Here is a 22,648-nt window from a genome sequence, read left to right as displayed (position 1 = left end):
ACCATGAGTACAGACAGGACTGTGAGAATAAGCATCTACAAAATATTATCATATTCCCTCAACTGATAAAGTACGTTTGTTAAGGAAGGTTTCACATTTGCATTTTGATGGTACATGTGTATGTTAAGCAATATAAAATGACAATTTAACTGATGTTAAATTAAGTAACTAGAGCCCATTTTAATTCTCTCTGTTATCTAGATTCAAAACAGTGCTTTAAATGGATAAAACAGACAAAATGAAAAATGCAACCACTGACAGAAAAGTTGTAAATGTACCTACTTACCTCCTACAGCTGTGCTACAATAGCCTCAAAAGTGAGATTTTCCACTTTAAAGCCAAGGGAAACTCCCTTCAGGTGGTGTATCTTGAAAGTGGACGAAAACACTAATAGGATACAAAATCAAGCAATTTTCTAAACAAATGTGGCTGACTAATGCAATGCTGTGCTTTCTATGATTATATAACAAGACAAATAAAATATGAAATTAACACAGTTCTATTTTCAGGTCAGCATTGCCCGAAGCTTAGCTCTGTTAAAGAATTTCAGAGGTGCAATATTGACATTGCAGTATAGTCCAAGATTAAGTTTAGCTAGGACGTTTAGTTAGGACTCAAGGAACTGGCCAAAGCCTCCCCATGTGAAACTTCAAATTCTTCAGCATTCCAGTGGTTTTCGTTTCTTGAAAAACGTTTTAGTCATAGTAGTCCTTATCCAAAATGTTTATTATAAGTAGGGCGTTATTGGTGACGTGGTGGCAGAAAAATCCCCATCTCCCATCTTCACTACAGTGTCCTTGTTTCTCACGCGTCGGTACCAGTGCTTTCTGAACTTTCATGAACCTGTTGAGAAAGTGGGCAATGGGCTCCATTTAAATGCACTATATTATGCTGTACTATGCTGCCACCCCGTGGTACAGATACACAATTACACGTTTACCTCATACGCACTAGGACCCACAAACTAAATAGCAGGCTGTAAACATGGCTGCCAAAGACACTCTAACAGAGGCTGTGCAAGTTGAATTTAGTAATGAATTACTAAGGTAAGCGGGATTAAATAACTGTTTTATTGTGCTGCTGCTAAGTACTGGGTTCCCATTTTGATTCTCTGAGCACGGCTTCTTCTGCGACAAATCATTAGTCTGAACAGCTAACCATGTTGCATTTGGGCCCTACAACCGCTAGCGAGACGGCTAAAGCTAGCCAACACAACAAACTTTTGTTGAATGAACTCAGCCGCTACCCTATGTAGGAAAACAGATAAACGTGTTTTTAGTCGATGTTCCAATATGTTTTTCAGGCGTATGGTTTGTATATAATTTGCGAGACTTAAATGGCCCGAGGGGTAGAGTCACACACACTGGAAAGAAGACTAACCGCTTCACTGCAGACTCGTGTGGAGTCTCTGCTGTTAGCGAGATGATATTGAGTAACCAGGAACATCGTTTTTAGGAGACAACTCGCCAAGCTGCGGTCGTCTTTTATTTGTGTACATGTTCGTTGCTACGTCTCATAAACCTTTCCCCCTCTTTGCTTCGCAGTCCACCAGAGCTGCTCCATGCGCGGTCTCGAAATCATAAGATTCCTGTAAAGGGCCAGAAAGACTTCTTGCTCAGCGGATCTGAGCAGCAGAGGGCGGCCCTGCAGAAGAGCTTGGATGAGCACTGGACACTCGTGGCGGAGGAACGAGTGGAGAGACTGTGAGTGACATACAGGTCTCGAAGAATTGGGACTTAAGGTCCAAAAGAACAATCGGTGTATAAGTAGTTTACCTTCTGCGTACTTGTGTCACCATTAGGTTTGGTTCCAGGGCCAGTATTAAGCCCAGTCCTAGGGCGTTTTAATGGTAGTTTTACATTGCTATTAGTATCGTTGTTAAGTCCACGGTTGTTACTGCGTGTGGGTGCTTATCAATTCCTACACACAACAGAGTTAGATTTTGCCTCAATCTTATTTCTTATTTGAACCCCTAACCGTTGTTTTCGAGTGTCACTCTAGAGGTTGAAAGCTTGGGACAACCCAGAGCCATGTAGAGAGAGAGAGACGTTCAAAATGCTTGATGATCACGTGATTGACGGCTTCTTCAGAAAGTTCCAGGAAGAAACAGAGCGACAGAACTGCGTCTTTTGGTACTTAGAAGTCAATAAATGTGTTGTTTTGCAATATTTATATAGAAACCCAACGCGTGTGTGTGACGAGTTACAACAATATGATATATTTTAAAGTCAAACTCGCTGCTGTTTGAGGATTGAACAGCTATCGTTACTTACCTTGTTGACATGCTGGGTTAATGTCGACATGGTTTCAGAGTGTTTCGTTGTTTCATTACATTCATTTTTCAATATTATAGATATTATGTTCTTGTATTGTATTTAACATCAGTCATATCCTAATGTTTATTGATCTACTTAGAGGGACGGGAAGGGAAGGAATGTTTCAAAATTGAGATCAGATTAATTTTCTAACATAAATACATCTTTAGTTAATTTGCTGTTTCAGTGATCATAATGACTTGATGACTACTGTAAATTCTGACTTTCCAAAGAGAACAGAAGGAGCCTGTGAAAGTGCTGGACAGTATGTAATGAAACACTTATATTTTTTTGTACACATATAAACATATTGGTCGGGGATGAGCTCTTGCCTCAAGTGGAGGAGTTTAAGTATCTCGGGGTCTTGTTCACGAGTGATGGTACAAGGGAGCGGGAGATTGACAGGCGGATTGGTGCTGGGTCAGCAGTGATGCGGGCTCTTTACCAGTCAATTGTGATAAAGAAAGAGCTGAGCCATAAGGCAAGGCTCTCGATTTACTGGTCGATATACCAGGGTGTCCGCGGTATACCAGGGTGTAAGCTTCATCTGACGAGGTATTAAATTTTCGAACCCTCATCCAACTGCCTAGACGTTTTTGAATGTGTGTTAAGTGCAGGCTTTTCTCCTAAAATTCCTTAAATTAGATTTATTTTTATGTTGCTTGCAGTGATATGACGTGACGTGACCTGATGTTTGTTCGCGCACGTGCCAGTCACCTAAATACCTGGCCGGCTTGCCGCCAAACCTGTTAGCGAAACACTATGGGAAAGTGCAAGTTTTCCGACGTCTGGCTTGACGACCCAAGATTTAAAGACTGGCTTAGGCCAGTGGTTAGCAACAACCGAGAGGCTTTTTGCCACGTTTGCAAGAAGACCATCAACATACTCTGTATGGGGTTGAATGCGGTAAAATCGCATATGGAGTCCGCTAACCACCAGAGGAGGATGCACAGGCGTGGGGAGCAGCTTCCAATTTTAATGTTCTGTGGTACATCGCTGACATCAACCGCCACTGCTTTGCCGTCAACTGCTCTCCCTACCCGGACTACTGCCGGCAGTTTTCCAAACGATAGCGTCGTCAACAGGTGCTCAGATGCTAGACAGCAGCAGACCCAATGCCACCACTGCCACCTACGTTGCGAGCTGAGGTGCTGTGGTGTTCGGGCCAAACGAAACACCACTCTTTCAATTCCAACGAAGGCATTGGAGAGCTTTTTCGCAATATGTTTCTAGACTCCGACATAGCGAAATCCTTCGCGTTAGGCAAGGATAAAACTGCTTACTTTATCAAATTTGGTATTGCGCCATGTTTCAAGAAGCAACTGGTGACGACCATAAACAAAGCTCGGCTGTTTGTTCTAATGTTTGACGAGAGCCTCAACCAATCCTAAAAAAAAAACAGATGGACATACATATTCGTTTTTTGGAGGATGGCTGTATCAGGTCAAGATATTTTGGCTCAGAATTTTGGCTGATGACCTGCTGCAGCACATCACAGAGTAAGTTTATTTTCTTATTAATCATTCCTGACTAGGCTTGGGCGATATGGAGAAAATGCCTTGTACCGCGGTATGACAAAATACCGGCGATATATTTTATTTTTACATTTGTACATGTATATTTTATTTACCTGGTGGTTATTTGGGTAAACCGCAGTGTCTCCGAGGAAAATGCAGCCTGATTCATGTGAGAGTCACACAGGATAGCACCTAAATGTAATGGGGAATTACTGCAGGAATAGGGAATTCGTAGGAATTTACACCATCTCCCCAATGCATTTACAACCCTTATTTGAGCGGAGACATTGGAGCTTTTAACTTTATTTTAAGTTAATTGAAACCCAGAAAGAAAGAAGTCAGATAAGATAGTACTTTATTCATCCCCGTAGGGAAATTCAAGCATCCCGTAGAGCACAGAGAGATGTCCAGCCGTCTGATTGTAAGGTAACTAAAACGCTAGCGATCGCCATGGCAATGCTTTTAAATGGATAAATCGCCATCTCAATAAAATGTCACCTTGCTAGACAACATTACTACTGTCATTTAAAAAGAACATTTCAATCTCACGTTCGTTTGAAACAATATGCATGTAGAAGTCCTGACGTGCTAGCGAGCTAGCGAGCATACTAGCCATATTCCCATTGTTACTCAGGCAAAATTGCTTGACGTGCTAACGTTAGCAAGCTAGCTATCTCGGTTAAGTCAACTATCTGTCTAGTGTATAATTATGGGAGCCGTTGGCATCACACCCACGCAAAAAACATAGAATCATATCCATAGAATTATATTTATATAATCTCACTGGTTATTTAGAGTAAATAATAGGACATCTAGCACTCCTATTCAGGAGACCGTAGCTATATCCTGTTACAAAAAAGGCTGTGTTAGAGATGGCAGTACGTCGATATTGCACTCTCACCTCAAAGTATGCCATTCTGCAACATAAGACCGTCATGGGAAACGTAAATACCGGCAGTCAAGAGTACATCGCTATGAAAAAACGTATACCTCCCAAGCCTTGTCCTGACATATCCATCTCTGTCAAATGTTACCCAACACCTGGCTCATGTTTTACTTAAGGATAATTATTCTTGTAAGTATAGGCTAATGTTGTCTAAATGTTCAATTTGAAGCATACATTACTGTTTGTCTGTATATGCAGTTTACTTCGACAATAAGTATTTATTCATCCAATCTTTCTTCTGTGGGATGAATGTGTTGCGCAGTTGAACATGAGGCAGCTTCTGTCGGTTGGAATGGATGGCCCCAATGTAAATTTTAAGTTCTTAGATCTCCTTCAAAAGGAGCATGCTGAGCTTCATGGAGGTGCTCAAGTGATAATGGTTGGGAGCTGTGGACTACATACCCTCCACAATGCCATGAAGGCAGGCTTTATAGCCTGGCAACTTGGAAAAACTTCTGCGAGCGATGCATTTTCTGTTCCACAATGTTCCTGCCCGGAGAGAGGACTTCACGAAGCACACCAGCTCCTCTTGCTTTCCCCTCTCCTTCTGCGGCCATAGATGGGTGGAGAATGTTCCATGCACATACTCACTCACCTTACTCTACAGAGATCTCTTTCTGGGCAGTTCTTGAGTCCAGTGATGACATTGTTATAATTAAAAATGTGTTATATCTTTGGAAAAAAAAAAAAAGTGATTTCTTTATTTACTTTTCACTTAAAGCCACTTCAGTAGCCGCTTTAAGTCATGCTGGTGTATTAAATTCAGGTATTAAATTCAACTTAAGAATCTCTGTATATACCCTGTAAACGTTCCCACCCTCACCTATGGTCATGAGCTTTGGGTAATGACCGAAAGAACGAGATCGCGAATACAAGCGGCCGAAATGAGTTTCCTCCGCAGGGTGTCTGGACTCTCCCTTAGAGATAGGTTGAGAAGTTCGGTCATCCGGGAGGGACTCGGAGTAGAGCCGCTGCTTCTTCATGTCGAGAGGAGCCAGTTGAGTTGGTTCGGACATCTTGTTAGGATGCCTCCTGGACCCCTCCCTTGGGAGGTGTCACAGGCAAGTCCACCCGGGAGGAGACCCCGGGGAAGACCCAGGACACACTGTAACGATATCGCCCAGCTGGCCTGGGAGTGCCTCGGAATCCCCCCCAGGGAGCTAGTGGAAGTGGCTGGGGAAAGGGAGGTCTGGGCCTCATTGCTTAGGATGCTGCCCCCGCGACCCGAACCCCAGAGAAGCGGATGGATGGATGGATGGATGGATGGATGGATGGATGGATGGATGGATGGATTGATATTTACACATAAAATGTTTGGTTTCTCCAGTGGAACAGAGAAGAACAAATTGCTGGCTCAAGTCAGTAGGAGCAATTACTAAATTACCATCACTAAAGATTACAACAGCAACAATGTGACATTGCATACATTTCACAACCAAAAGCCACACCATTAGGAAGCTTAATGTTTTGTTTATTAAAAATACAGAACAGGTAAAGAATAGCAAAACCCAGGGAGTTGAGACTCAGGGTGCCAGGTGGGGGTGTTGTCTTATTGTAGAGAGTCTTTAGGCTGAGTTGAACCCAACCCCCCCACCCCCTGTTCGTTGCCATTAATTCAAAATAACTGCAACATGATGCACAGATAATAGTCAAAAGAATCACAAAGTCTGCAATCTTTTAATCTGTAAGTCTTAAATCTGTTTACTCTTTGAAGTCTCCAATATGCACTCTTAACTTCACATCAGTAGTGACGTATCACGAAAATAGCTTTATTTTTGTTGTGTAACTTACATAAGCTCGTACTCCAAAATGGATCATGATATTCTCATTTTACCAATGTTAAATTTTAATAATATTTAACTCCCACCCACCCTGTGAAAAATCATGTTTAGAAGCTATTTCTAAGATTGAACGACAGTGGATGAAATGACATTAAGAGCAGGGATTTTACAATTACTTGTCTGTTTATGGTTAACATTATGGGTTGCTAACTTTACTCAGTATCCTAGCCTAATCTGTTACCTTTTAATGTTCCTTAAATCTACTAATTTAATATGGAATTATCCACTGACACACTTTAATATACATTTTAATTTAATTCAGATGTGCTTATTTTGTATAAACTGATTCTTTAAATGTCTTACCCTTTACAAGTGCATCACAACCAGTCTGCAACTCGGCTCCGCTGTTGTCGGAAACTTCATTTCTCCAAAATTGTAACTTAACAATTTCTGTTGTTCCATTCATCAGGGAACTTACACACCATATATAGGACCATGGGTACTTTCAAATTATGTCAAAAAGTGAAAAACAACAAAAATGGAGATACGAGGTTTTGTTCCTATTTGCTGCTAAATTCCAAGTACTATTGAGCAGCTCCATGATCCACCATTGCTGGAAAAAAATGATTCATTGGAGTGAATGGAGTTGATGCTACTCTCTCTCTACATGGCTCTGGGACAACCCTCAAATTAAAAAAAAAAAAAAACTTCATTAGCTTCATTAGCTACGGTGCTCTGTAGGTGACCCGGCCCGACTTCAGTGATGGGAGAGAAGGGAAAAGTTCAGGAACCTCACTGGGGTAACATATGCATTCAAAGAATAGGTCTGAGACAATTATTTATTATCGACCACCGCTAATTCATTGGTAATGCAAAACTGAAATCAGCTATTCTTGTTTGAATTTTCCCATCAATACCCATCAAAATCCCATCAGGCGTCAATACTGCTGGGACTATTTAAGGTGGAATTGGAAAATTAATTAGCTAACTACTGAGACATTAGCATACTTTTAGAGTTTTTATGCTTGTTACGAACAAACGACCACAAGGCACTGAAACGACATTAAACTTAAAAATATACAATGTTTATTGTAATTTTTAGTGGATAAAATACTTACATTTGTGGGTTTCTTTGGTCACTCACGCAGCCATCTTGCCCACTTTTCTTTTTTTTCATTGCACTCCATTTGGAGTGAGCCTGTGAAAAGTTCCGTTTGGAGGGCCATGTAGCCCTAACACTGTGCCCTACCCCTCTCTCTATAAGTCTTTCCCACAACATGATAAAATACAATATAAGAATTTGGAAAATATGTCATGTCAAAAAATGTGTTAGTCATGTCATTTTTTTGAAGACATTAGATACCATTTTGTGAGTACTGCTATATGATACTGGTGGACAGAGCAAACTCCACTTGGTAACACCGTGGATAAACCAGGTCAAATCAGATTTAAATCCAGTTTTTCAGGAACTCAAGATGGAACAATGTTGTCCTCCAACTACTATGTACTTGTAAATATGTGATTTTTAATCGATATTAATGTTATTTTTTATGTGTGCTTCTTATTTTTTCATTCCTGTGTAGTGGAAACCTTGTAAATGCAGAATGGATTCCAGAGGAAAAGCTAGTGAAGCTGCAGACACCAGCAGTGAGTTTTCTCTATAGAGAGCACTTCCCTTCCAGTATTTTTTCGTTCCAGTTCTGTAGGTCCACCTGCACTGCTCTCATATTGTTAGCTATATATCAAATCTTTTTTTATCTGGATCAGGTGTGTATAACAGGAAAATCATGCAGTACAGGTGGGCATCTAGGGCTAGAGATAGGAATCATTTGTAGTTATCTATTTATGAAAGTGATAGTTCAGCCATAAAATAGATTTATGCAGTTTCCACCTTTACCCTATAGTTGATCAGTCAAGACATGCTTGATGTCTATAGTTTGCATTTTTAGTTTTGCACAGAGGCTGCAAGGATAATACAGCTAACAAACAATGGATTTGTATAGCTACAAATACTATTGTGCAAATGGAATGCCTAAATTACACACTGTACAAAGTAAAGTTACGCAGGAAATCAACAAAAATAAGGACAAAATTCAGAAAATTGCCATAAACAAGGCCCCGTTCACACCTGGCATTTATGTGCATGTTGGATGATCCAGTTATAAATGGATGATAACTGTGAATGAGGTCCAGTACGTCTCAGTGACACATTGTCATCCACGCACTTAAGCCACCTTCGCAAGTGGTCAGGTCTCATTATGATCGCATTACATTGGTAGTGTGAATGCTACATCACAACAGAGACTTTCTTTCTCCGTCTCCTCTCCCATTTGATTATAAGTTGTTTTAGCCGTCCAAGCAGTCTGAACATTTTCAACAGCCAGTATATCAAATCAAATCAAATCAATCATATTTACACAGGTAAAAAGTGAGTGAAACCTTAGGTGCGTAGCCCCCTTATAGAATTTAAATAAAAAAAAAAATAAAAATATATATATATATATATATATATATATATATATATATATATATATATATATATATATATAGCTACAGTGCTGTTTGAAAGTTTGCGATCCACCCAAACATGATCATTGTTTTTAAAAAAAAAAATTAAATAATCTTATGAAATGAACAGCCAAATCTCAATTTGTGAAGCAGACCTTCCAAATAAGGCACACAAAAAAAGATATTTTTATTATTTATTCAACAAAAGCAATATATTGTTCAAAAAAAACTGCAAAACTGGGAATTGATGGTTCCCTCGATAATATGGAGTCGTCCAGGTCCGGAGGCAGAAAAGCAGGCCCAGACCTTCACATTTCCACCACCATACTTCACTGATGGGAGGAGGTTCTTTTCTTTATATGCAGTGTTGACTTTTCTATAAACATGGCACCTGTGATTGTGGCCAAATAATTCCATTTTGGACTCTCTGTCCAGAGAATTGACTTCTAGAGTGGCAAAGTTTACACAGGCAACTTTGTTCTTTCTTGAGAGCAGAGGCTTTCTTCTAGCAACTCTCCCATGAATGCCATGTCTATTGATTTTTTTATTTTTTTTTTGCCTGATTGTAGACGCATGTACATTTATTCCAGATGCTGCCAGAAAATTCTGCAACTCTCTGGAGGTGATGTTTGGGTTGGCCTGAAGTATTATTTTTCTGTTGCTTCTTGGTTTTGGTGGCCGTCCACTTCCGGGCAGAGTTGCGGTGATGCTGAGTACCCTCCATTTGTAAATGATATGTCTTACAGTGGATGGATAGAGCTGGAATCTTTTGAAGATGGTCTTGTAGCTTTCCCTAGGCCGATGGGCTGTCACCACCTTCTTCCTGAGGTCCTTGGATGTCTCCTTTCCTCTCTGCATTGTTGATCTGTGTGCTTTACACTTTGGCACGACAGTGGTTTGGTTAGTTTCCTCACCCTTTTAATCAGTGCGGCTCAAGACATTTCCCAAGGATGTCTCATTTGATTGGTCTGCTTAATTGATTACTTGAGCACCCACATGTTTCATTTGAGTTTCTTACCTAATTGACTTTACCAATGCAGCTGTGGTTCATTTACTTTTGCACGTGCTCGGATTCCATGTTTCATGTAGTCTGCTGGCAACTTACACATTTCCCTCAAAACAAATACATGGATTTGACAAAACATAAACCTGACATTTTATATACAAAAACTGGTGATGATAAAATAAGAGAATCATGGTAAAACAACGGAACAATCTAAACTACTCAAGGAGTTCACAAACTTTCAAGCAGCACTGTAAGAAAAAAAATATACATGTATACACCAACTCTGAATATACACAAACACTAGTATTACACTATTCGAATGTACAGTTGTACAGTAATAAGTTATGAAATAAAACTACGGAATGTGCTGTTGTACACTCACTTTATCTGCAGTTAGTTTGAGGTAGATAATAAATGAGTTGCAGGTAAACAGCAATAGAATACTGATATAGAAATCTTCCAGATTGTACAGGATATGGATAGATGTACAAGATCTATAAATCTATATGTGTAAGTACAGATTTGCTAGATTGAAGGTGCAGTAAGATCAGCATGAGTTTGATGAGATGTGAATGAGGTGGTGATTGTCCATGGAAATGATGATTCAGAGGTGCAGTGACAGGCCTATACACCAGCACTACTGATGGCCCAGGAGAAGAAACTGTCTCGGAACCGGCTGGTTCTGGACTTTATGCTTCTGTACCTCCTCCCACTCAGCAGCTGTGAGAACAGACAGTGGCCTGGGTGGGTGGAATCCTTTAGAATCCTCCTGGTCTTCCTCAGGCAGCGGCTGGTGTATAAATCCAAAAGGTTTGGGAGCTGGACCCCAGTGGTGTGCTGGGCTGTCCGCACCACCCTCTGCAGAGCTTTCCACTTAATGGCAGTGCAGTTTCCATACCAGGTGATGATGGTGCCCGTTAGAACGCTCTCCACTGTACGTGTGTACAATGTTCTGAGGATGCGGGGGTTCGAGACGAACCTCTTTTGCACCTGAGTTGGCTTTACCACCCGTGTGGTGTGTTTGGTCCATGTCAGTTCCTCTTAAGATGTGAACACAGAGGAACTTGAAGCTGCTGACCCCTTTCTACCATGGCTCCGTTGATGGTGATGGGGGTGTGCGCTCTCTGTTGCTTCCTGAAGTCCACTATGAACCCTTTGGTCTTGTTGATATTGAGAGAGAGGTTGTTCTCCTGGCACCAGAGTGTCAGAAAGCTGACCTCTTCTCTGTAGGCCTCCTTAGTGTCATTGGAGATCAGGCCAACAATTGTGGTGTCATCTGCAAATCGTGCCCAGAGTTTGCAGATTTTGTTGTCCAGGGACTACATGTTTGCCAGTAGTATGCTGAGGAGTGGGGGGCGATTAGCACGCCGTCTCAGCCTGACAGAGAATACCAGCTCTCCTGCCTCTTTTCTGGCGTCTGCAGTGTTTCCTCAGCCGGTTGGCCTAGATGAATGGGGCCTCTTTGAGGTTCCCGAACAATGGATCTGCGTTCAATAAATCCAAGTCCAATTTATTTCTATTTTTATTTAGTTGTCTGTTTATTTACTTATTTTATTTGATTTTTCTTTCTTTTTTTATTTATTTATTTATTTATTTTCTATTTATTTATTTACTTATTTAATTATCACTATTATGATTTATTTTTATTATTATTATTATTATTATTATTATTATTATCTCTTTTTTTTTTCTCTTTCCTCCCTTCTTCTCTTTCTTTCCTGTCCTCTTTTTTATTGCCTGTCAGGCCTGGCCAAACAAATAAAATACAAACTTTAACAAGAATAGGCTTTAGTAACCTATAGAGCTTTTTCTTGTGAAAACAAATATGTTTGGTACATCAGTACATTCGGATTACCATTTCGATTGCAAAAATGGCCAGACATGACAGATAAAAAAAAAAAACAAAAAAAAAACAATAACTCCAAGTCCGGTTTTTGGTGAGCGGTCGTCGTGTTTTTCTGTCGTAAACAAAGTGCCATCTTTATAAATATCTTTATATTTACTTAAACAAGGAACTGTGTGCTATGCAAGTATCACAGCCATTCAGAACGACAGTCTTCTTCTTCTTTCGGCTGCTCCCTTTAGGGGTCGCCACAGCGGATCATCTGCCTCCATCTTGCCCTATCCATTGCCTCCTCTACTTTCACACCAACCATCTCCATGTCCACCTTCACTACATCCATAAACCTTCTCTGAGGTCTACCTCTTCTCCTTCTACCCGGCAGCTCCATCTCCAACATTCTTTGCCCAATATATCCACTATTCCTCCTCAACACATGTCCAAACCATCTCAACCTGGCCTCTCTGGCTTTATCTCCAAACTGCTCCACCTTCACTGTCCCTCTGATCTGCTCATTTCTAATCTTGTCCAGCCTTGTCACTCCCAACGAAAATCTCAGCATCTCCACCTCCAGCTCAGCCTCCTGTATTTTAGACAGAGCCACAGTCTCCAAACCATACATCATAGCAGGACGCACTACTGTCTTGTAAACCTTCCCTTTCACTCTTGCTGCTATCCTTCTGTCACACATCAGCCCTGACATCCGTATCCACCCACTCCATCCTGCCTGCACCCTCTTCTTCACCTCTTTTCTACACTGTCCATTGCTCTGGATGGTTGACCCAAGATATTTGAAGTCATCCACCTTTACAACCTCTACTCCTTGCATCTTCACCTTTCCACCTGCCTCCCTCTCATTCACACACATGTATTCCGTCTTATCTCTACTGACGTTCATTCCTCTCCTCTCCAGTGCAAACCTCCACCTCTCCAGATTCTCTTCCACCTGCTCTCTACTCTCACCACCAATTACAATGTCATCTGCAAACATCATGGTCCATGGACCCTCCTGTCTGACCTCATGTGTCATGTGAAACCAAACTGCTGCTCACTGATCTGGACCTCTCGCCTTAGCCTTGCTTCAACAACTCTTTCCCATACCTTCATGGTGTGGCTCATCAACTTTATACCTCTGTAGTTACTGCAGCTCTGCACATAACCCTTGTTCTTAAAAATGGGGACCAATACACTGCTTCTCCACTCATCAGGCATCATCTCACTCTCCAGGATTTTGTTAAACAACCTGGTTAAAAAGTCCACTGCCTTCTCTCCTAAACATCTCCATACCTCCACAGGTATGTCATCTGGACCAACTGCCTTTGCATTCTTCATCCTTTTTAAAGCTGCCCTCACTTCCACCTTACTAATTCTCTGCACTTCCTGATCCACTATCTCTCCCCCCATTGTCCTCCTCTCTCGTTTTCCTCATTCGTTAGTTCTTCAAAGTACTCCTTCCATCTACTCAACACTCTCTGTTCACTCACTAGTACATTTCCCTCTCTATCCTTTATCAGCCTAACCTGCTGTACATCCTTTCCAGCTCTATCTCTCTGTTTAGCCAAACGATACAAGTCCTTTACTCCTTCTTTACTGTCCAGCCTCTCATACAGCTCATCACAGGCCTGAGCCTTTGCCTTTGCCACCATTCTTTTCGCTATGCGACTAGCCTCACAGTACTCCTGCCTACTCCCTTCATCTCTCTGGTTATCCCACTTTTTCTTAGCTGCCTTCTTCTTCTGAATACTCTCCTGGACTTCCTCATTCCACCACCAACTTTCCTTGTCTTCTTTCCTCTGACCAGACGAACACCCAACACATTCTTGCCAGTTTCTCTCTCCACCTTAGCTGTAGTTTCCCAGTCCTCAGGTAGCTCCTCACTGCCCCCAAGTGCCTGTTACAATTTTCCCTGAACTGCCTGCAACCATCCTCCTCCTTCAGCTTCCACCATCTAATCTTTGGCTCTGTCTTCACTCTCTTCCTCTTCTTTGTTTCTAACCTCATTCTACAGACAACCACCCTATGCTGCCTTGCTACACTTTCCCCTGGCACCACTTTACAATCTCCAATCTCCTTTAGGTGGCATCTCCTGTTAAGGATATAATCCACCTGGGTGCACCTCCCTCCACTCTTGTATGTCACCCTGTGTCCTTCCCTCTTCTGAAAATACGTGTTCACCACAACCATTTCCATTCTCTTTGCAAAATCTACAACCATCTGACCTTCCGCATTACTGTCTTTCACACCATACATACCCAGCACCTCTTCATCCCCTCTGTTCCCTTCACCAACATGTGCATTGAAGTCTGCACCAATCACCAATCTCTCCTCTCCAGGGACACCATCTACCACTTTATCCATCTTACTCCAAAATTCCTCTTTCTCCTCTAACTGACAACCAACCTGTGGTGCATATGAACTGACCACATTCAAAATCACATCAACCTCCAACTTCAGGCTCATGATCCTTTCTGACACTCTCTTTACATCCAGAACACTTTTCCCAAGCTGTTCCTTTAGGATTATCCCTACTCCATTTCTCTTCCTCTCTACACCATGATAGAACAGGTTGAATCCACCTCCAGTGTTCCTGGCCTTGCTTCCTTTCCATCTGGTCTCCTGGACACACAGAATATCTACCTTCCTTCTCTCCATCATGTCTGCAAGCTCTCTGCCTTTACCAGTCATTGTCCCTATGTTCAGAGTCCCTACTCTAACATCCACACTCCTGCCTTTCCTTCTCTCTCGCTGCCGTCTAACCCACCTTCCTCCTCTCCTCTCTGATGGTCTTCGACCTACAGTAGTCCAATTTCCAGTGGCACCCTGTTGGACAACAGCACTGGAGGCAGTCGTTGTTAACCCGGGCCTCGACCGATCCGGTATGGCAATCATATTTGTGATCCGCATGATAGTTTTGGCACAAGTTTTACGCCGAATGCCCTTCCTGACGCAACCCTCACCATTTATCTGAGCTTGGGACTGGCACCAGAAGTACACCAAGTACACCCCTAATGGCTGGTTTCCATTCAGAGCGACAGTACATTTTCAAAACATACTGACTTCCTTCATTATTCTTTTGTTTGTGTAAAATATTGAGAACATATGAATACAACAGAGCAAGAGAACACAGTGAACTAAACATAAATTATATTGCTCATTAAAAACAAAGATGTAATTAGTAAATAAATATTGTTGTAAATATTGTGAATAGTTGTAACTAGTTTATTGTATTGCAGCATTTTTGTAGTAATAGTAGTAATGAGTGAATCTGCTACAAGCTTTGTTTTATTGAGGTGCTCCTACTTCAAATATTGCAGTGCAGTGTTTCAAGTTGCAGCTTCTTCGCGTACTTTTCCATACTGTCATGTATAAATGTTTATTTTGAAGCAATAAAGTAATGATCAAGCTTACGTATATTTTTGGACTGAAAACAACAGTAATGATTGGAAAGGAATCAAAAAATTCTCTCAAATGGTTCTCTCATCCCTAAGCAGGTCACTTTGTGTTATGTTATTTGGAAGGCAAAGGCTGAGGGGCCTGGCCTGACCCCCAGAGGAAAAGGTGGGGATTTACAATTTGCATAATCGTGCGCATTTATAGATCTTCTCATATTTAAGGGTTGTTAAGGTTTAGATTGCTATGCTGTTTTAACTGTCTTGTGCATAACAATAATGCATACAAATATTTAATAATTTATTCAGTAATTTTTGTGTTTAAATTGATGGCTTTAAGGGCGTCAACAACTGGATTCTGTGAGGCAATTGCTGCAGTTATAGATATAAGCTAAGTGACCCTTATTAGTGCCACACTGGGGAAATTTCACCTGCGCAGTTTCCCATCTGTGCAGTGAAACACCACACACACACTAGGGCGCAGTGAGCACACTTGCCCGGAGTGGTGGGTAGCCCTATCCACAGCGCCTGGGAAGCAGTTGGGGGTTAGGTTCCTTGTTCAAGGACACCTCAGTCATGTACTGTCAGCTCTTCCAGTCACAGGGCCGGTTCCCTGACCTCCAGCCCATGACTGCGCTCATATAATACAAGCCTGGATAACTATACTTGGTAGTTAAATTAGTCTTGTAGCTCCAGTGCAGAACTAAAGAAGCAGACTTAAAACACCAATACTTGTTGTTTTAAGTCTTTGCTGACTGACTACATTTGAGCTAAAGCGAAACTGTAAAAGATTTCTGGTTTAACCATAGCTTTCAGAGAATTTCTTCCAACTTCACATCTATGTTAAGAGTTTGCATTTTTCAAGGACAATCCATTTTCTACATTGTGGAAATGACTGTGTCTATTGTAAACTGTGTTTTTTGAAGGGGAAGTTTTGGCAGACCATGGGCTTTTCAGATCGTGGCAAGCAGTGCTTGCTTCCAGAGGAGGCTCTTTACCTCATGGAATGTGTGAGTGGCAGTAGGGACCATGCAGTATTTTGTAATAAAATTGCTATCCAGTCCCCACTTGACAGCATTGATTGAGCCATATTTCATATTTAGAGAGGGATGATATGTTATTGTTGTAGTAATAAACCACATCACAATGTGCTTACCTAAGCAAACCTTTGCATGTTTAATCAATACTTCTAGAAAACTGGCCAATTCTATGCCTTATTAAAAACACAGCTTTAGACTCCATTATAGAAAGCCTGTAAACAATGGCCAGTGGTGTCACACTGTCAGATAAAAACTATAGTAAGGAGGAGCTGATTGAATGGCACTGTATTTATTTTGTAACTATGTAATTGTTTTTCCCCCTTCTGTTATTACATTAAATCTTTGTTCTTTGTTAACCATAACAGGGCAGTGTTCAGGTGTTCTACCAGGACCTTCCACTATCCATCCAGGAAGGTTATGAACAGTTTCTTTCTCCTGAAACAGTGACTCTCCATCAGTATCAAGTTAGTAAGAGTTACTGTATTAGCAGTTGACTGTTGATTGTGGCTTTGGCTGCAAACACATCTGGTGTCTTGGCCCTTTGTGTTGACTGAACTGTTACTGAACTGGTTGCATACTTCCTGTGGCACTGATTGAGCACACATAGTAGAGCTGTCATTGTATGTTCTTAATTTTAGCCTTTGCTTTTTTGCCATTTGTCTTTGAAGTCAGTAGACATGAACAAACATTGAGCCTCAATAAATGTGGAAGATCAGCAAGTACACTGCTCAAAAATATAAAGGGAACACTTAAACAACACAATATAACTCCAAGTAAATCAAACTTCTGTGAAATCAAACTGTCCACTTAGGAAGCAACACTGATTGACAATGAATTTCACATGCTGTTGTGCAAATGGAATAGACAGCAGGTGAAAATTATTGGCAATTAGCGAGACACACTCAATAAAGCAGTGGTTCTGCAGGTGGGGCCCACAGACCACTTCTCAGTACCTATGCTTTCTGGCTGATGTTTTGGTCACTTTTGAATGTTGGTGGTGCTTTCACACTCGTGGTAGCATGAGACAGACTCTACAACCCACACAAGTGGCTCAGGTAGTGCAGCTCATCCAGGATGGCACATCAATGTGAGCTGTGGCAAGAAGGTTTGCTGTGTCTGTCAGCGTAGTGTCCAGAGGCTGGAGGCGCTACCAGGAGACAGGCCAGTACACCAGGAGACGTGGAGGAGGCTGTAGGAGGGCAAAAACCCAGCAGCAGGACCGCTACCTCCGCCTTTGTGCAAGGAGGAACAAGAGGAGCGCTGCCAGAGCCCTGCAAAATGACCTCCAGCAGGCCACAAATGTGCATGTGTCTGCACAAACGGTTAGAAACCGACTCCATGAGGATGGTATGAGGGCCCGACGTCCACAGATGGGGGTTGTGCTCACAGCCCAACACCGTTTGGCATTTGCCAGAGAACACCAGGATTGGCAAATTCGCCACTGGTGCCCTGTGCTCTTCACAGACGAAAGCAAGTTCACACTGAGCACATGTGACAGACGTGACAGTGTCTGGAGACGCCATGGAGAGCGATCTGCTGCTTGCAACATCCTTCAGCATGACTGGTTTGGCAGTGGGTCAGTAATGGTGTGGTGTGGCATTTCTTTGGAGGACCTCACAGCCCTCCATGTGCTCGCCACAGGTAGCCTGACTGCCATTAGTTACAGAGATGAGATCCTCAGACCCCTTGTGAGACCATATGCTGGTGCGGTTGGCCCTGGGTTCCTCTTAATGCAGGACAATGCTAGACCTCATGAGTGTGTCAGCAGTTCCTGCAAGATGAAGGCATTGAAGCTATGGACCGGCCCACCCGTTCCCCAGACCTGAATCCAATTGAGCACATCTGGGACATCATGTCTCGCTCCATCCACCAACGCCACGTTGCACCACAGACTGTCCAGGAGTTGGCGGATGCTTTAGTCCAGCCTGGGAGGAGATCCCTCAGGAGACCATCCGCCACCTCATCAGGAGCATGCCCAGGCGTTGTAGGGAGGTCATACAGGCACGTGGAGGCCACACACAACACTGAGCCTCATTTTGACTTGTTTTAAGGACATTACATCAAAGCAGAATTGTTAAGTGTCTATCCTGAGAAATGCTCTTATCTGGACAGAACAGCACAAATAAGTAAGTTTTGCTATAGAGACCAGGAGATAAACTTGTACTAAAGATTGTGTGCAAAGTAAGGATATTATACAAGAGACAAAAAGCCACATGAACAAAAAGATCAGGTTTAGCTTTAAAAACAAGGTAAAGTTACTTTACTAAAAGTGCAGTACAAGTGCTAATGTGCATTTATCTTTATTCTACATATCTTGAGCGTACAGTGCAAAATAAAAATAGTTTTGACTTTACTGTCCCAGTATTTGATGGCAAATTGTTGCTATTTTCATGCATGGCTCTTTTCCCTTTCTTAGGTGTTTGGTCATTTAAAGAGACTGGGATATGTGGTAAACAGATTTGATCCTAGGTAAATTCACATTATTTTTCCACCTTAACATTTATATGTTAAACATGTATATGTTTGTTTTTCTCTAAAAGAGTTTTTTCTCTTGCAGTACAGTGCCAACCCTCTATGAACGACAGCTGAATCTTCCTCTGCCCCGTAATAAACAGACTAAACATCTGAAGAGGAAACATGGCAACAGCCCTCTAGGCTCTAGGTTATTTAATAAAAGGTCTTCATTATGGATATTATAAGCATGACAATTTGAGTGATCAAATGTGGGTGAGATCTACCTGAGAGGCATCTGAATATGATCTTCAGTGGAAAGAGCAAGCCTGAAAAAAAAAAAAAAAAACTGACCTATTTATACAAAGGACTTAACATGGTCAGTTTTACGAGTTTGCTTTCATTAGTGTAGTCACCTCGGAACACTGAAGAATCTTTCTTTTTATTTTACTTTCTTTGTCATGACTTTTCTTTGTTTTACATTTGTCAACATCCTGTTGTTTATTTACAGCATTAAATGAAAAAATTCTAGATTCTTAAAGTGGTCTTAGACTTTTGGACCCCACTGTGTGTGTGTATAAATGACTGATTGAATGATTGTCCATGTCATTTAGCCACTGTGACAAACGAAGTACTCTGCCTGTGGAGGAGACAAAGCCTGCACAACAGTGTGAAGGAGAAATTATGACCGTTGATCCACGCCTAGACCAGACAGCCCCTGACCAGGCGAAAACAGAGCAGAATCCCCAGGATGAGCTGATGGAGTTTAACACAGATTTGGACAGAGCTCCAAGGAGAAACTGGTGGACAGATACATCAAGCCAGGTCCAACATACTTTAGGCCAACATACGTCAGCTCGGCCATGGGACTTCAGCTGCATCCGTTTCCCTGACCTGGGCTCGTCCAGGGCTGGCCATGCCTGCCTGGCAGCCCCTGACCCCAAGCTACTCCCAGGGGCTCTGCAGGTGGGAGAGTGTGAGGTGACTCCCTGGCTGAGGAAACTGAATTTGAAAGCAGAGAGGCTCTCCCGGCGGGAATGGGAGCGGCAGAGGGAGCGGGACAGATACCATCGGGACATTAACAATGACAGAGAGGTACGACGCTGCAGGAACTGGGCTGAATATTTAGAGCTGATGGAGAAGAGGAGGAGCCACCAGTTCAAGAAAAGACCCGCCCACCTCTGGGAACAGGACGTTATACCCCTCGCTCAGCCTGGACAGTGTGATTCACACCGTAAGTTCTGCACTGCAGAAATGTGTGCATTTCTTCTCATTCGTATGTGTGCATACCTTTGTTTGGAATCAAGGGACAACTTTGTCCACTCTTTACTTCTGTACACTATACTACACCTCTTTTATCCTTCCAGTTCTATGACCAGCCAGTTACAGATGTGTCCTCTCGACAGAGCTGTTCTCAAGTGTCAGCCTTCAAAGAGACATTAACATTCACAAAAAGCAACTACTTAAGCTGCCTTGAAAAAATGTATTTCTCATGCACATGTAAAATGGATAAAATGAGAATTTGCAGAAGGAAAGATTAGATTTTCCAAAACTTTTCTTTAAAAGTGATTAAAAAGACAAAAAGGCAAAGGAACAGAAGGTTATTTGTTTTTTTCTGTCCAGTGTAAATATTTGTTCTGCCTCTTTTTTGTTGGACAGGTGATCTGCTGGAGCAAGTCAGTGTGATTCAGTCTTCTGATTTGCTGCATGGGGCCTCCAGGTACTTAAAGTTTCTGTCTTTATTTTCTCATTGACTTGCTTAAAGCATGCTCTGATGTTCCACTCACAGGCTTAGTTTTAGTGGGGATGGGGAAAGAATGCATCATCCCCACTTTTTGTCCTTTTAACCCTCAGAAGTAGATAGAGGTTGTAAGGAAATCATTAAATCAGGCAGATTTATTCCTAGGGTCCAGCTCACATAATCCAGATGATAGAAGCTGTATTATAAGATGGCCTGAGTGATTAAAAGTGATTAAAAGGCTGTCACATTTAAACTACACCATCACTGATATATGAATCAGTGAGCTTCACCTGGTATAACCTGGTCTGTACTCCGAACTGAGTAGTGAGCCTTAATATTTTGTTGAACCGTCATGATTCAGGTCAATTGGCGAGATTCTGTCAGTACTGACTTCAGTAACGTTACAGGTTTCTATGTGCACACACACACACACACACACACCTTTTCTAAACTGCTTATCTGTCTGGGTTGTGGGTGGGTGGGTTGTTCTATGCATTACCAGATAAATAGTGAAATGGAGTTACTTTAGTTGTTTAGCTAGTTCTAGTTGCTGGTAACATCAAAGTTAGCTATTGCTGTACAGATAATGTTGTCTGAGTGGAAGGTTAGCTAGGTTAGCTATCTACCATCCATGCAAAGAGAATTATTGCTATGCTGGAGCAATGTGTGTTTGAAATCATGTTAGCTAGCTAACTAACAAATTTGTGGATCTACGTTCATTGAAGTGCTCATCGTCGTCACGTCAAACCTGCAAACCTGTATTCCAAGCAGACTTTCTGAAAGTGCAAAAAGCCTGCATTATTCACCTGGCAGAATTAGACAGCTCTTTGGCTTTGGCTAATGTGAACGTTAGGTCCATGAGTCTGCAAGTTCAGAGAAGACTGGAGAAATAGAGTGGATGTGTGTGTGTTTGTGTGTAGGTGAGGGATGGGGTGGCATTCTGCTTCATTGTGACCCCCACCTACTTTTTGGAACCAAAACTGCCCTTGATTGTCCTCCCTTATATTTTAAAAGCAGGTGCATACTGCTGCATGCTAAGGCATGATGTTTGGCCTTGGCAATGTTTGAACGGCAACATTTGATATCTCACTTCAGCTTCTGCCCTCTCAGGTTACCTCCCTCAGAGCAGTGGAGGATTTGTTTCAATGTTTACCAGCCTGACACAGTAGCTGACTTTAAGAAGAGTCACCCTGGAAAGCCCTATACACGCATGTGTGTTTGCAGGTAAACAGAAACACAATAGGGTGATTATAAGCTAGTTTACCAACACATTTTCTGTGTGTTGTAAATGATCTTCAGAGCAGGTGTTTTATTCATGCAGTGCTTATTTGATGATATCATGCACCCTTTGTTCTTGGGCTAAATATTGATCCACATTTTTGTGATGTGTGGTTTGATTTTGATTTGTAATTTCTTGTCTTCACCTAGTTTTGATGGTCCAGTGCCCGACCTGCTTGTCATGAAGCAGTTGTCCTTCCAGAGTGGGGATGTTCCAGTCACATTTGCAGTGGTGGACCATGGAGATATCTCTTTCTACTGCTTCAAGGAGTTCAAGCTGCCCACTGATATCTACTGAAGGATCTTGCCCACCATTTAGGTTACATACTGTCTGCACAGCAGAAAAGGACCTTGAATTGCTATCATTGGAACTTTTAACTAATTAAAAACAGTTTCTCAGGGAATTCCTTTAATATGGATTGAACTGAATCATTGGAAATCATTTGTAGTGCTACAATGTAAAAATCTTCTCACTGGAATAATGTGAATTTATTCCAGCATTAACAGCAGCATTCTTGCCTTAACTATCATTGACAGTTTGTTAACTGATGACTTTGTCAGAAAATTAAAACTTGGGAGTGAAGTGGTTTGATGTAATTACTTATATAATGTCACTAGTACTCAAACTTCTCTAATCTTGTCTGTGTGTGCATTTAATTTGATTTCTTTTTTTATTAACACAAACCAAAAGGGATAAAGCTTCACTGAGTACACTTCAGAGTTATCAGCCTTGTGTAAAGCATCTTTTTTTCAGCTCAAAAAACAGAGCTGTCCATAACTCCTGCTTAGGGTACATCATAGGCTATTGTTAAAGTAAGAAGAGGTGGGGCGTAATC

At 41.8% G+C, this 22,648-nt stretch overlaps 1 protein-coding gene across 3 annotated transcripts; it reads left to right on the top strand.

The window, feature by feature from the left end:
• The first annotated feature begins 957 nt into the window (after positions 1-957).
• Positions 958-22,399, top strand: tsen54 (TSEN54 tRNA splicing endonuclease subunit). 3 transcript variants are annotated; one of them, XM_017716995.2, is made up of 11 exons: positions 958-1,046; positions 1,545-1,703; positions 8,143-8,206; positions 16,229-16,312; positions 16,708-16,806; positions 18,759-18,811; positions 18,900-19,004; positions 19,408-20,027; positions 20,453-20,513; positions 21,645-21,758; positions 21,963-22,399. In XM_017716995.2, the coding sequence occupies exons 1-11, from the start codon at positions 985-987 to the stop codon at positions 22,108-22,110; spliced, it is 1,569 nt and encodes a 522-aa protein (XP_017572484.1). In that variant the 5' UTR covers positions 958-984; the 3' UTR covers positions 22,111-22,399. The 3 variants fall into 3 exon arrangements, with proteins under 3 accessions (XP_017572484.1, XP_017572483.1, XP_017572485.1); XM_017716994.2 differs by having other exon boundaries at positions 18,900-19,019; XM_017716996.2 differs by lacking the exons at positions 958-1,046; positions 8,143-8,206 and having other exon boundaries at positions 1,573-1,703; positions 18,900-19,019.
• The last annotated feature ends 249 nt before the right edge of the window (positions 22,400-22,648 follow it).

The sequence above is a fragment of the Pygocentrus nattereri genome, chromosome 14 (assembly GCF_015220715.1).
Source record: "Pygocentrus nattereri isolate fPygNat1 chromosome 14, fPygNat1.pri, whole genome shotgun sequence".
Classification (NCBI taxonomy): domain Eukaryota; kingdom Metazoa; phylum Chordata; class Actinopteri; order Characiformes; family Serrasalmidae; genus Pygocentrus; species Pygocentrus nattereri.
The sequence above is the reverse complement of the archived record's forward strand: the minus strand, read 5'-3'. Positions and strand labels throughout refer to the sequence as shown.